Source organism: Meleagris gallopavo, chromosome 7 (genome assembly GCF_000146605.3).
Source record: "Meleagris gallopavo isolate NT-WF06-2002-E0010 breed Aviagen turkey brand Nicholas breeding stock chromosome 7, Turkey_5.1, whole genome shotgun sequence".
Lineage (NCBI taxonomy): Eukaryota > Metazoa > Chordata > Aves > Galliformes > Phasianidae > Meleagris > Meleagris gallopavo.
In genome coordinates this window covers 7,070,241-7,085,171 of record NC_015017.2, presented here as the reverse complement: position 1 = coordinate 7,085,171, position 14,931 = coordinate 7,070,241, and the positions used below count along the sequence as shown (strand labels likewise).

Here is a 14,931-nt window from a genome sequence, read left to right as displayed (position 1 = left end):
CAAAGACAGAAGAATGTTCAGGGTTTTTTCGGCTGCTTTTACCACGCACAGTCAGCAAGCGGTTGGTTAGAGAAATCACACTTCCATAACAGAAACAAGAAAAACAATAAAAATCTAAACTGTCCTTCAGCAACATCATCACAGCAACTTCCACATTAAAAAAGAGAGTTTAAAAGCCTTCTGCGGCACAGTAATTAGCAGAAATAACAGAGGGCATACTTAACCCTGACAAAGCTCACTGCTAAGGAAGAAGGAAAGCTCCCACGCAGCTTTGGAAATGCCCTTTTGGCACTAACCTGTATCAAGCCTGTAAGGGAAATGTGCAGACTTTACAAGAGCCAGAGGCACATCTCAGATACTGCAGCCCAGGCTGCCTATATGAAGCAGTAATTGTTTTGAGATTTCAGACATATACTGGGCTGTCATTTGAAAAAAGTGATGGATGGGAAACTGGAAACCTCAGGGAATTAGTAATAGGATATAAAGCATTTCACCTCTAGGTCACCAGTTCAAATTCAACCAGGTTGGTAGTGACCAAAAGTAGTTACCATCTGGCAGCTGTTCTCTGGCTGATGTAAGCTGAGTTGAGGGTCTCAGCGCATTTCCTAGTGGACAGGTGGCCACATCACAAAAAACATCAGAATTAACTCTCTGTTGGGCTTTCTCAGCAAAGCCACTTAACAGTGAACAGAAGAAAAGACTGAATTTCAGATCAACTTGAATGCTTGTTGCTTGCAGAGCACTGCTGATTTTTACTCATTCCCCTTCATATTTTAAAGCACAAATGAGGGAGTCAATCATCATCACTACATTAAATAAAATAGCCTTTCCAACTGAAAAAAGAGCTTACGTGCTGCTGTTAATGCTCAACATAGATTTCTTTTCAACACGCAGCTAACAAGAGTTTGGAAGGAGAATGGATACAGGTGAAGTATGATCCCATTATTTAAAAAAAAAATTGAAAACTTACCCTAATGCGTAATTCTGGTTTATTCCATCTCTGAAGGAAAAAAACCCCACAGTTACTATGGAAAGTTCAAAGACAGAAAACAAACTGTTGTTGGACTAATGGATACAGACTGTAGGAGGTCAAGACTTCTCCAAAATCTTACATAAAACTAATTCAGATAATGAAGCAGCAGCATTTCCTCACAAAGTACATACTTAGCACCTGGAGGCACCATTTAGGTCAATACCAACCACTACCACAAAAGGGCTTTGGCTAAGAAAGAATGCCAACCACAGGTAAAGAAGCAGCTGTAGGACAGACCACCTGCATCCCGAGGTTCTTTTTTCCCAGAAGCAAACAGCAAACAGTCCTAGACGAAGGCTTCAAAACGCTATGCCTGAAAAGCACTTGGGAAAAAAAACAACAAACACTCCCTTTTGCAGATTTTTCTCAATAGAAACTGGAAAACATATTGAGCCTTAAGGCCCACCCGTGCTTTGTGTATGGCAGCAGTTGTGTATGACGTTACCTGTTGATAGGCACACTAAAATTAACTGTTGTCATGATTTATTCAGCCTTTCTATGTCTGAAATTGTTCAAAAAGGTAGAACTACCAGGTGTCCTCTCTCCTCTTGGCGTTCATGGAAGACAGCTAACAAGAACGGAGTTGAAGTATACAACCTTTCAACATGCCAAGGTATCCCTTAAACATCACCAGCTTGGGTGATGGGCCACAGACATGAAGTGGGAAGGAGCAGGTGAAGAGTTGCCCCAGGCAGAGCCCAGCAGCACTGCTCGTACAATGCAGCCCAAGCTTATGAGGGGCTAAAACGTGGCATTTCGGGCTGAGGGCTTTGACGTGGCTTCAGCAGTAGCTGACTTTGGAATGTTCTTAGCACGCTTTCAGATAATGTTAACTTTAAATAAACTTGCTGAATACTCGTGTAAATTATTTCCATTTGGCTGTCTCATTATTCAATATGCTTTCAAGGAACATGGTGATGAAAGAAGAAAAATACCTTTCTAACATAACCATACTGGCAAGAGGATCGACATTATCAGTATTCAAAGAATGTCTTGGCAGGATAAACCTTCATAAAAAGAAGGAGCACTAGCTAATCCAAGTTGTCAAAACAGCAATAGTACTTCAAGGGTTGATCTGCAAAGTGATTCATTATTTATTGCTAATGCAAACAAAACATTCTGAGCAGAAACAGGAATTGACTATTCTTTATCAGAAATTCACTGACAGAGTACACCAGTGAATAAACCCTAGGAGGACTGAAAAAGGATATCCGTTTTTCTTACGTACTGGAAAACTACCCTAAGGCAGTAAGAGCATCACTCTCAACAGAAAACAAATGGAACAATTAATGGCAATATTTTCATTTGTACTAACACAGACACACTGTGTGCCACAACCACAAGAAATCAAAAACAGAAATGTCAGTCAGAAGCATAAGGCACACGCTATTAATAAAAAAACAACACACACAAAACCAAGACAGTGGAAATACAGCATGAATCAATGTGTTGGGGATACTAAAAATGCATATGCACCTCAAGAATACACCTGACTTCCCAAAATAGATTTAATCCAGAATCTGTTACACAACCATTTTCAGGCGCCTAACTTCAGATACATTAATGAAAGTTTCTTCCTCATCGCACAATATATTCTTCCTCAGTGTGGTGAGAGCTGTGCTTTCTTCCATTCTCATTCCTTATATAGTACAGGAATTTAAGAAGGATTATCTTAAAAGGCACTGGCTTACTGCCTTTCAAACTTATTTTCAAGAGCTTTCTGAAATGCACTGTACTGCACTACCCTTTCTACATCTTCAAGCCACCTTTCCTTGTCTCCTTCTGCAGTACCTAATATCTCTGCTACCTCTTTGCTCTTTTAAGTCTTGGAACCTGATCTTACTCCTGACGTCTATCATCTTCTAATGCAGCAGAAAGTATTGGCTCAGCCTCAGGAATCTGAGATTCTAGGAACTCGTTTGAATAACTGGACATACACATTTTTTAAAACTAATAAATAATCCATGAGCTCCATGACAAACAAAGCTATTTGAAAAAGGCAATTCATTTTCCATACGTCAAACAGAAATACAACAGGCACTGCCAAAAATAATAATAAAAAAAAATAAAAAAATCACAGACAACCCCATTCAGCGGTGCATCCCAGCATACATACCCTATGGGATTGTTAAGGGAAAACCACCTTCCAATTTTACTTAATAATGCTAATGACAAAAGCACTTATCATCTGAAGGAAAATGAATTAAAATTCACATGCTACGATATAATGGCAAAACAAATGCATGTGAACCTGTTGAAAGTAATGCACTTAAATCACAGCATTTCAAATTTCTGAAAAGGTATGGTGCAATAGGCAGGTTTTATTTTGCAAGAAATGGCAATAGCATTAGAAATACGAGAATGTGTATTCAAACGGTGTTTTTTTTCCTGTTTTTGTTTGGTTTTTAGACTTTTCAGACTATTTTAAAGCAGTTACACGTGCACAGACAAACCACATTCCCCATATGACGTCTCGGCCCTTTGATTCTCGCAGCTCAACAACAGCTACTGAGCGACCTCTTGTGTTTAAACCTATCTGAGCAGCTTCTCTTTTTATTTTTTACTTCTTTGTGAATAAGTTAAATGCACACAAGGGCAGCAGAGCAAAATCTCTGTCATCACAGTGGACACATGCTGCCTGCAGATAACATACGTACTGATTTGTTCTACCAAACTTGGCATTGAAGAATTTACCTCTGAAGCAAAGAGGATGGGCAGACCTTGTGTATTCCCAGCAAACAGAGAGATTGATTTGTAATATGGAGGTGCCACTTCCTGAGCTGGGCTGCTGAGGCTACCACCTGGAAAGAGCCTCAGTTGGCTGCTACATGAGTTTGGTTTTCAGCTCTTACTACCCTCCCTCATCCAAGTACGCAGTGGCAGCTGAAACAATCCTCTGGTCTCTTCCTCTTCACACCAGAAAACCACGCAATAACCTCTATTTGTAAGACTGCTGGTCTACAGAAGCATCACATATGTCAATAGGTAATACCCATTCATGGTATTTTCTCCATGGTTTTGTTTACATGATGACAACCGCAGGCTCTCACAGTGTACATTCTCATCACTATTTTTCCCTCCTAAACATTCTCATTTTCAGCTTGCTGTTTTCCTCTACTTCAGTGTACAATTTCAACTGTTAAAAATACTTTCAACTTTCAGAATCTGAACAAAATGTTTGTATGAGAGAATGTACAGAGATAATTTGATGACAAAACATCCCTATAAGGCATTTCACAACCATCACCTTCAACATAACCAAGACAGTCTGGAGGACATTGGCTGCACTCTTTCTTCATCAGCAGCAACAGGATAGATTGGTAGAACAGAGGCTCTAACATCTCTGTGCACCTCAACAGGAATTTCCAAACAGCCAGGAACACACAAAATCTGCATCAACCATGCAAAAGGCGTCTGGTTCAAGAAGGTCAACTGAACAACCACATTCAAACATCAAAAAGATGTTTCCTCACCACAGTATGTGAAACTTCAGATGTGTGATAGAAGATAAACTATAGTCAAACAGGGAAAAAAGAGGTTCACAAAGATACAGTTGATGTATTGTACTAAGACCTTGCAGCAATCGACAACAACAGTAAATAAAAGCCCCAGTTAACCACAGAAAAATTTCACCACACCCATCAAAGAGGGAAAAGCCACACCACCAATTAAATACAAAACTAGTTTTATTCACCAATACTTAACACCAATTCTGTGAAGCACTGCTAGATATGTTAGAGTGCTTAATGCAACCTAAGAAGTGCAAAACCCTGCAGTCTATGGTTTCAAACTTTCTGTAGTCTCAGTGAGATAAGACTGAAAGCAGTCACTCAGCTTTGGAATACAAATTCAGTAACTACAAAGCTGGCTTTTTGGTTTTGTTTTTTTTTCTTCACAATATCTACACTTATGTAAATATGTAGAAGAGGTATGTAGAAGAGGTATGTAGAAGAGGTATGTAGAAGAGATATGTAGAAGTACATGTATATACACCATCAGAGCATGTAAGAGAAATCCAGAAACAGGCAGACAACCTATTGGCTTTTTAAGAAAGCACAGAGGCACTCATCATTCCCACTGAGAGGGAACTCAACTGTGAATGTTTGGTAGTAAAGAGAAACTGCTTAAAACAGATTAATAGATATGGAAAATAAGAGGGTCAAAAACAAAAGTAGTCTAGAACAGGGAAAGAATTGCTGAGGTGTCTGGCCAGGAGATGTCACTCTATACTTTGTAGCAACTTCAGAATTCATTAGCCTAACTTTCCTCCCATGTCTCAAAAGCAGGAGCACAGCCAATAAAATGAGCTACGTGCAATTAAGGGCCAGCTAAAGGAGAATCACCCAACATGTCACTTCTGTACCTTTATGTTTTAGTGACTGTTCATTCACCCATGAGGCCAAAGCAGTCCCCAGGAAGCCTCCAAATTCGATCCACCCCTCAACAGCAAACAACTGGCTCAATTAGCTTAAACTACTAGCATACGAGACAACATTTATACTTCATACATCTATCCACAGTATCTGCTGGAGCAGACCAAAAGGCAGATCTGAGCCTGGGTCTTAGAAATTTTTAAGATGAAAAATCTGTAACCATCCTAAAACATACAAATACAGAATGAAGAAAGAAGTAAAAGTCCAAAACTAATCTATGATGAAAGACAGTTCCTAGGGATGAAGTATTTTACGTATTATACTAATTGCACACATTCATCAGAAAAAGACCCTTAACACAGCTGACAGAGAAATAATGATTATTACCTTATTATGTACAAAGGTTATTCTCAGTTCTGGCTTTATGATGCCATATGCTATCAGGAGGTCCTGGACTTTTTTCAGTTCTTCCTTACATTTTTTATTTGTTGAGTAAAACTGTTTTCTCACAGGAAGATTCTTAAACAACTTGAGGACTGTTACTGTTGTACCTACAGCATGTGACAAAAAAACAAGCAGAAATTATACTGAAAGCATACCACCATCTGGATAGTGAAGAAATTTTGTGTATCCTTGAAGAGTCTGTATACCACTGCATGCAAATAAACCCTAGCTACACCAAATTAGATTACTAGATTAAATTAGCTGAAGGAAAAGAAACATCAGTTAGCAGTCACCTCATGAAAACAAGTACCAACATAAGCTTGGATTCCCCTCCTTTGTCTAGAGTCATGATTGCACCTTTAAGCATTCATTTGTACACACTGAGAGTACTTAGAATCAGCCATTAATTAAAGCCAAAGACTCTTTGAGTGCACATTAAGTTAACCACTTTATTAATGAAGGTTAACAAACTTAGAAACCAATTAGAGACGTCTGGAGGCAAAGGAATATTGAGCTCCACTAAGGTCTTTTGCTGGCATTCCCATTAGGGTATACCTGAAAGGCCAGGTACCTCTGTTCAAAGCATATATGTGGTGAGAAGAGTGGTATTAATCTACCAATACAACCATGCAAATTCTTATCCTCCAAAGATATTGCAAAGTACTAAAGAGATGCCATGGAATTCATTTTTCAATACCAATCATTAAACAATCCTGACAAAACACAAAGCCATGCAATTCACAGGCTCCATAAGGGGCTCTCTGGCTGTGGAAAAGCCTGAATCTTAAAAAGATTCTCTCGTTAAAATTAACTGTCCATATTGTAGAGTTTTCAGATTCAGCTCTTTCTACAGGAGTTGCTCATTAACTAGCTCTAGGCAGCTTTTTCTGAGTCAAGGGCTCCCTGCTGCCAGTCAGCCGACCGAGTAAGAGCTAGGTCTGGCAGGCAGGCTTTGCTCTGGATTTACAAGGCACTGCACCCATCATGGGACAGAATACTGACAAGGAGCTTCTGAGGCTCAACCAGATTGTGCTAAGGATGATAACAGATGTATTGTTAGAGGAAAGCAGCAACTGCTTTCTCCTAAGTCCACCTTAATGACAAGGAAGGAGCAATCACCTCTTCTGGGAACACAGATCTGTTAAGAGTGTGAACGCGAGGTTACAGCGTGGCCCTATGGGGCAACAAATAGCTGAACAGAGTACAAAGAAAGACCAATGCTACCCCAAACCCACACCAGGTCTGAGCACTAAGGCCACTTGTGAGGTGAGAGCAACCTTGATCTTTCACACACCCGAATTTCTGGAGACACGACTTTACTGGGTTGGTCCAACAATCATGCTGCTTCCAGGTACTCCCTCACATAGGAGTAGGGCAACTGTTTCTCTCTCCAGAATTTTTACAGGTTTTTCATTTCCACTCTGTTGGCTTGAAGAAGACAGTCAGATAAGGCAGAACTAGTTTAAAATTACTATCTAAGGCAACTTCTGAGATGTTATTTCTCACGCTAACAACACATACTTGGCTGACAGACGTAAGGCAAGAGATGTTTACAGCTGCCAAGATCTCATACACAGCCTCCAAATACAGAACAGATATTTTGACATGAAACAGAGCCCCAAAGAAACAAAATCCGTGTCAGAACACAGCAGCAGAACACAATATCCTACCTTGGCCAAGATGGGAAGGCTTTTGGGAAGTTACATGCCCGTTACTATCCAAAACATACTGAGTGCTGATATCATCATCAGCTGTCTTTGTTGTGACCAAAACCTGTGAACAGTAAAAATAAAATCATGTTAATCAAGGATTCAAAAAGATCAGAATGAGCTTAGATAAGCTTTGCTATCACTCTTAACAGCATATTATTTCAGTCACCACAACTACACAACTACACAACTACATGTAAGTAGTTTCTAAAATTCTTCTCCTTTGGGTGTTTTCTTAGTCACAGAAAACATTCTGCATTATCACTCATTTTCCCACCCATTTAGTCAAAAGCTACACATTTCCATCACAATGCTACACAGTATAAGCTGTTCCTAATAGCTGCAACACATACTTCTTTGTCTTCTACTCTGAACACAACGTAAACAAACAACTAAGTCAACTGATAATTTTGCATTTTCAACCTTCAAGAGACGACATACTGTGACGGCTTCTTAAATTCAGGTGAGGTTACACAAACGTAATTACTATCAAAGAGTGCATTAATTTTCCACACCCAGTGTATCTGGCAATCGTGAAGCCCTATGTTTTGTAAACTGCTAAGGTAAGACATAGATCATCTTTAGTAAGACCAGTTACACTCCAGTAGTTCAATAAAGTTGCAGCTCTGTGAGTTCAGCTACCAATACTTTGAACAAAGAGTCACTATGTGTTAAGCACCCGGGAGACATAAAGGTTATAACTCATAGAGAGCTTCAGGATGTTTTGGTTTATTTCAGTTTCCTCATATGAATCATTCTGAATTCCGCCATGCCTCTGGAGAGAAAAACAGTAATTGATTAATTGGAAACAACAATATTACAGGTCTAGTTATGGGCTGGTAGTAATGCACCTCTTACCTGAAACTTCAGGGGGCAGTTTGGGTAGGCAGAATGCAATTAACGCCAGGAGCGTTTCATTAACATAATTACTGATCCCCACATTAACGTAATACCTACTATAGTACTTACTAGACCAGTCAGACCAACTCCTGTTCTTATGAAATGCAACACAGGCTGATTAAATGCTCAGTACAGATGGCATCCTGCCCTGACAACTCATCAGGACCACTGATCTATAATCATCTGCCAGCACATCACCACTTCTGAAAGCCTCTTTGTAAACCTCCATCCAAACACACAACCCACTCCTGCTTAGTGCAACGCGAATGTAGCCCAAGGTAGCAAGGAGTCTGACTCTCTCACCCTCTGACACCTCTCCTGACCTCGAGAGCTGACAGTTCCCATCAGACACTGATCTCAGTATCTTCCTGCAGTATCTAACCCTTGGGAGACAGAAAAAAAAAGTCCAAACTTGACCTTGTCTCAGCGCAAAGACAGAAAGGCAGAAAACCATGGAACAGGTAAATGCTGCGTGCTTCACAGTCTGAACATCTCTCAGATGGTTTTGAACCAGCTTCCTTTTAGCCTACAAGTTAAATCTTAAATATCAGTACACTGTCAATGTCGGCCCTGCTAACACAGATATATGGATCAGACTCAGGTAGGCCAGGGAGCAGGTTCCTGTTTACTCATAAAAACAATCGTTTGTGCAACTGCAGTCATAAGCATGTCAAGGAACAATATGGACTGCAACAAGATCCCATGACTGCTGATCACTTAGATAACATCAAGGCTGAAATCCTTACTAGAACTGCAGCTATGTGGGCCATCCACGTCCTGAAGTGATATCTCCTGGCCACCGTCTGCTGCTTCTTATTTTGAGTTAGCTCACTTCAAGTAGCAAACTCAGCCAAGCTTTTAGACATCATAACACTAAGGCGGGGGCAAAGCATCATTCCAAGGAATCACATATCTATACCCTGATATAGCAGAAAAAGACAAGGAAACACTAAACTGTCTCTGATGCATTCTTGCTGAGGAAAACAAACGCAGCACTGGTACAACCAGTATGACAGTATGCAGGACACTAGCAAGAAATCTATACTGCTTCCTAACCTTTATGATATGACTTAGGGGTGGGGAAAGACAGCACACACAAACCAGACTGTTCCAAAAACAAGTTCCCAGTGGCTGCCAGAACAATTTAAAGACCTTGCAGTGATACTTTATTAAAACTTTCACAGGCACACGCAAATCACAACACAGCAGTCCAGCCACTCACCTCTGATACGCAACAAATTGATCCCAGGGCTTCCCCACGGAAACCATATGTGGTCAACCTTTCGAGATCCTCAGAAGAGTTTATTTTTGAGGTGTAGTGTTTAACTGCCATAACAGGAACATCAGCAACCTTGATGCCATTGCCATTGTCTCTTACTTCTATTTTGTCAAACCCGTAATTCTCCTAAATATAAAAAAAACAACAGTAATGAATTGCTAAAGTGGAGTAATATATTAAGGTACAAACAAAGCAACTGCAAGCACTGCTTCTCTTTCAATATTTGAGTGTATGTGATTACTTGTCGTTTCAGTAAACATCTGCATAAGCAGATAAAACTCCAACAACCCACGTAATTAGGAGAGCAGATAAGTGAAAGATGAACTTCAGATTGCCTAATATCTCAAACTCAGACACAGCAAAGAAATGCTTCCTTCCAGCAACACTACAATCCGCACATATGAATGACATCCAAAAAAGAAAAAAAACACGAGCAGGAGGAGACAGTGAGTAGAACTGCAGGATCACTAAGTAAGCTTCTTTCCCAGAAGCCACGTGTGGCTCTTTGAAAAGATTATGATCTATCATCCAGAAAAGCGTGCTGTAGCGTGTGGTACGTTGTGGCAATCATACAACTGGTTGGCTTACAAAAAATGCCTCGACTGAGCAGCTCCCGTGTTCCCATAGCGCACTGATGTTGTGCAGAGCACACGAGGGGCGATCCCAAAGGATGACTGATTGAACAAACTCACCATGTTGCTCCACAGCCTGGAGGCAGGTAAGGAAAACGTAATGTACTTACAGGCTATTTCTCAAAGAAAAATGAATGCAATGCAAAACAAACTAAAGAGAGTAGGTGTATTTGCACACAATCTGTGCTACGAAACATCAAAAGCTTCTGAGGTAGGCTGAAAACTATAATATTTAGTTGATATGCACTACAAATGTGGATATATGTTTTCCATTGCATATTTATCAATGATGCTCTGTTCAGATTACGTTCAGATTGAAAAACAATGTTTTTGCTAATATTTGAATCAACCTCCTGCTGGAAAACAACATGGAAACTATAATATACCCAAACTGGGCATAAAATCATGTCAAGACATAGAAAAAGAAAAAGTCCTACTCTGCTGTAGTATGCTACAATGCATGGTTTCTGCATTTTACTACAGACAACTGTGTTCCACTTTAATTTTTACAACCATGCCATTTATCTATCTTGGAAAAAAGAGTGAGCAGATTTATCTTCCTCAACTTGAATCAAAATGTTACTGAAAAAAATTTCCATTTCAATCCTAATATTATTCATTACTCAAGCACATTTTCTTAAAATATTATAGTGTTAAAACTTTGTGCTCTGTAACATCACTCTCATGGTAAATGGCCTAAATACCACATGATGCTATAAGATCTTTAAGTTCCTCTAACAGATCACTGCCGCCAAGACACGCAACTCCCTCTTCTTTTAATCACAGCTTCATGGTCCCATGTCTGCTACCCATTAGAACTCACGGAATCGCGCAATCGTAGAATCATTTGAGTTGGAAGGGACCTTTAAAGGTCATCTGGTCCAACTTCCCTGTAATGAACAGGGACATTTACACTAGATTGGGTTGCTCAGAGCCTGGTCCAGCCTGGCCTCGAATGCCTTCGGGAGGGGGCTTCCACACCTCTGTGGGCTGCCTGTTCCAGTGCCTCACTGCAACTCTCTGCAAATCAATTCAGATCAATTCAGCCTGTTAAAATGGCACAAACAATCCACTTTTCTCATTGGTCTTCAGCATTAGCAGGATGAACAGAACATGAAAGGTAGAAAGGCCTAGCAATGCCAAGCATGTGGTTTTAGGTCTTAACTTTTCAGGCAACCAGATGGATCAGCTGTTCAGTGAAACTTCTCATCCTGAGCTCAACTTCCTCTGAGAAGAACGTAAGAATTAAAGCTTCCACTTTCTGCACTGGGAAAGAGAAGCAGAAACAACTGTCTGCCTTTTACAACAACCACTTCATGCAACATTAAGAAACCTGTAGCTGAGATCCCTGCTTCCTGAATCCTATTTCTGCTCTAAATAATAACAAAGGCTGTTGCTCCTCTACTCCATGACTCCATATGCTTACTGCACAGTCATGCTACTGGGGTAGCTGACCCTGCTGTTAAGAAAGCAAGTTCCAGCCTGTCTTTCTAATAGCAGCACAGTGGAGGCTGAAATTAACAAATAGATATCATGTAATGCCCTGGCCACAGTTCAATTTTTAATCAAATGACTGGGTTTATATTGTAATGGAAGCAATATCACATTATCTAAAGCTATACTACAAGCTCACATGTTTCCCTGTCTTATGTAAAAGCTGGCTAACACATCAGGCAAAGACACTAAATAACATCACCCATCAGAGTTTGGTTAACCAAGTTAGCAAGGATACAAACCTGTCCAAGACTTGAAGCTATACCTTGCCACTACAATGGCTTCTGAGAAATACCTCACCTGCAGGTCAACTCCTGTATGCCCGTCTCCTGACTTATCAGGGAACTGATTTTGGACTATTTTTGTTTGAGGTTAAAATAGATACTTATAAAGAACACTAAGTTCTCTCACACCAGAGCAGTGATAGCCTGAAAAATACATTGGCAGAGGAACAACTTTCCCAGCCCCTTCATTCATACACGAGTGTACAAGAAGGAAAGGGGCCTTACCAGTCTAATGTCAATAGTTGTGGCACAGGCATCCAAGGAGTTTTCTATCAGCTCCTTCACCACACTGACAACGGATGTAATCACTTGAGAACTCGAAAGCAGACGAACAGTTTCTGCTGACAGCTGCTTCATAGTGGAACTAGAGAAGCTGCATAGAAAGATACAAGAAATAGAATGGAAAAGACACATTACAAATACACATTTCTAAATATGTGAAACATAACATTAAGGCTAAAGGATAATGTTGTAAAGACTCATTTGGACAGTGCTTCCTCTGCAGTTAATGGCAGGTTGTCTTGTGGAAGGAACAGTAGACCAAAGTCCAGAATAGAAAATACTTTCTGAAGCAGACTAAACGTCTACCTCCAAAAAAGTTCAAGAATTCAGAGACATATTGAGCAAAACAGTATACTACCCCACGTTTACCAAGCCATTCCTCTAAACTACTATAACAAGTGGTTATGCTCTTGTGATTATGACAGAAAAGACAGATTGCGTGGTAACCCACAGTACTAATCAGAAACATCTTCAGGCAGCGTATCTATCTGCACCATGTCTAATTCTAGCACTGATGACAAAATCAAGGAATCTTCACTATTTTTTCCCCAAACTCCTGGCTTTATTTTTTCCCTGCTTTTGAAATTTCTGAGCTCAGCTCTACTGTGTTCTGCATACAGTTCCCAGCAGCCAAAAATTCAAGAAGCATGACCTCTTTCTGCTTTAGGGGGGGGAAGAAGGTGGGGACAACACAGTGAGAAAAAGATGCATTAACTGGCATTGTGACCTCTTGGCAATGAGGAAAAAAAGCCAAATCTTCTGCACTGTAACCTTACCTTTCTTACCAGACTTACTGCATGCCCTCAGGTGGGTCACTTTATTCCTGTGTATTCCACATGAAAATAAAGATGCCCCATATTATAATAGAGACGCTCTTCTCAAAGGAAACACTTACAAAGGGCTACAAAATTCCAGCTGTGTTATACACGGTAACACTGCCGTGAAGATGGTAAGTGGATCTGCAAATTTTTGCAGGTATTAAACATTAAGTATGTACATAGGCCTAATTAACCAATCTCCAACTGAAGTCTTTGGTGATCCTTGTAGTATGACACAAAGAACTCAACCATAGTCTTTCATACATATGAGAAAGGTGGCAGAAAGAACATGACTAGCTCTTTGCATCTCAAGAAGGGTTTGAGCACTATACCACCCTGACCTTCAAGGAATACCTCGCTTTTGTATCCAACAGCCCCCTAGTGTGAGACATGGAAGGCCATTATTTGTACTGAAAGGCAAACAAAGCCCACAACGCTGGGCTCCTATTGCATCCCTTCAAGCAACCTAGCGGAGGACAGCCTGACTGGTCCTCTGACTGCACAACCAGCATCCAGCCTGAGGCTATGAGCACGTGGGGAGGAATGGAGCAGATCCAGCCAGGATAGCAGGAAGGTGTGCAGGCAGGGCACTGCAACCAGCCCCCAGAGCAGGACTATCCTGCAGGGGTCTGTGCTGCTGGCACAACAAGCACACAACACTTCTCTGCCTTGAGAGCCTTCTCAGAAGCACTACTGGACATAAAGGGCCAAGCACACACACGGCTACTTGGGCAAAACAAATAAACTCAACCTACAGTGTTTGAAGAGGAAGCAGAATGAGCGCTTTTCTGAGAGCAGCTGCAAAATTTTTCTTTTTATACGTAGTAGCTACATTCCAAAGAGAATTTGCCCTTCAGATGTGGCAAAATGATCTGTCAAATCAGTTTTCCATCAAACAGTCAAAGAGAAGGAACACAGGATGAGGTGTGTTGCTGAATACAGGCCAGCATTAATCATTCACACAACTTCTGCACACATCCACACTTCACAAAGGACTCCTGCACAAAATGTTTGATGATTTATTGACAAGAGCCAGCCTGGAGCCGGGTATCTCCGTGAAAAGATGCTGACAACGGGGAGGGAGGAGCTGAAAACAACAACGCTGCAGATCACAGAGACAAATGCTCTGCGAGCTGTTCGCGATGCAGGGCGGAGAGGCAGGAAGCGGCTCTGAGCCTTTTCCCCTGTCCCAAACCTCACCGTCAGCGGGCGTGAGCAGCACACAGCCACGCCTGCTGCCTCTCGGGTACCACTTCTGGGGCTCGTCGTGTCGGAAGCAGGAAAATAAACATAGAAGCACGCATGCACAGAGCTCAGAACACCCGCAGCAAGCAAGGATGAGGGCAAGATGGGGTGACGGATCTCCAGGTTTGTCCGGCGGCAGGCTGCGTTCCAGCAGGCGCTTTCCCTAACGGCTCACTACACTCACGTTCGTTTTCAGCTGCCTGTGTCAGAAAAGAGGCAAACCCCCGCCCGCATCCCCAGCCCGCGCCCTGCCGCACACAGAGGCCCTTCCCGCCCTCACCGCGCTCCGCCCCGCGGCTGCAGGCCCGGGCCTAGGCCCAGCGGCAAGGGAGGCGGCAGCTCCCGCGCTCCGAGAAGCGCCCTTCTTCTCCTTCTTCTTCTTCTTCTCTTTCTCCTCCTCCTCCTCATCCTTCCCTCCTCCCGGCCGACAGCCCGCCC

The 14,931-nt window shown here is 41.5% G+C and overlaps 2 protein-coding genes across 3 annotated transcripts in view; one reads left to right on the top strand and one right to left on the bottom strand.

The window, feature by feature from the left end:
• The window catches only part of PMS1 (PMS1 homolog 1, mismatch repair system component), a 41,190-nt gene extending 26,459 nt beyond the window's left edge, over positions 1-14,731 (bottom strand). The window contains exons 1-5 of the mRNA XM_003207424.4: positions 14,449-14,731; positions 12,374-12,521; positions 9,682-9,864; positions 7,521-7,623; positions 5,794-5,957 (exon numbers count right to left, since the gene is read on the bottom strand). Coding sequence (XP_003207472.1) covers positions 5,794-5,957; positions 7,521-7,623; positions 9,682-9,864; positions 12,374-12,505 — 582 coding nt within the window. The 5' untranslated portion in view covers positions 12,506-12,521; positions 14,449-14,731. The remainder of the gene's footprint in view (positions 1-5,793; positions 5,958-7,520; positions 7,624-9,681; positions 9,865-12,373; positions 12,522-14,448) is intronic.
• ORMDL1 (ORMDL sphingolipid biosynthesis regulator 1) overlaps positions 14,499-14,931 on the top strand; it is a 5,711-nt gene continuing 5,278 nt past the window's right edge. Inside the window, exon 1 of one of the 2 annotated variants that reach the window (XM_010713352.3) lies at positions 14,499-14,616. The gene's annotated coding sequence lies outside the window, so the exon portion shown is untranslated. The remainder of the gene's footprint in view (positions 14,617-14,931) is intronic. The other variant, XM_003207416.4, reaches the window with a different exon arrangement.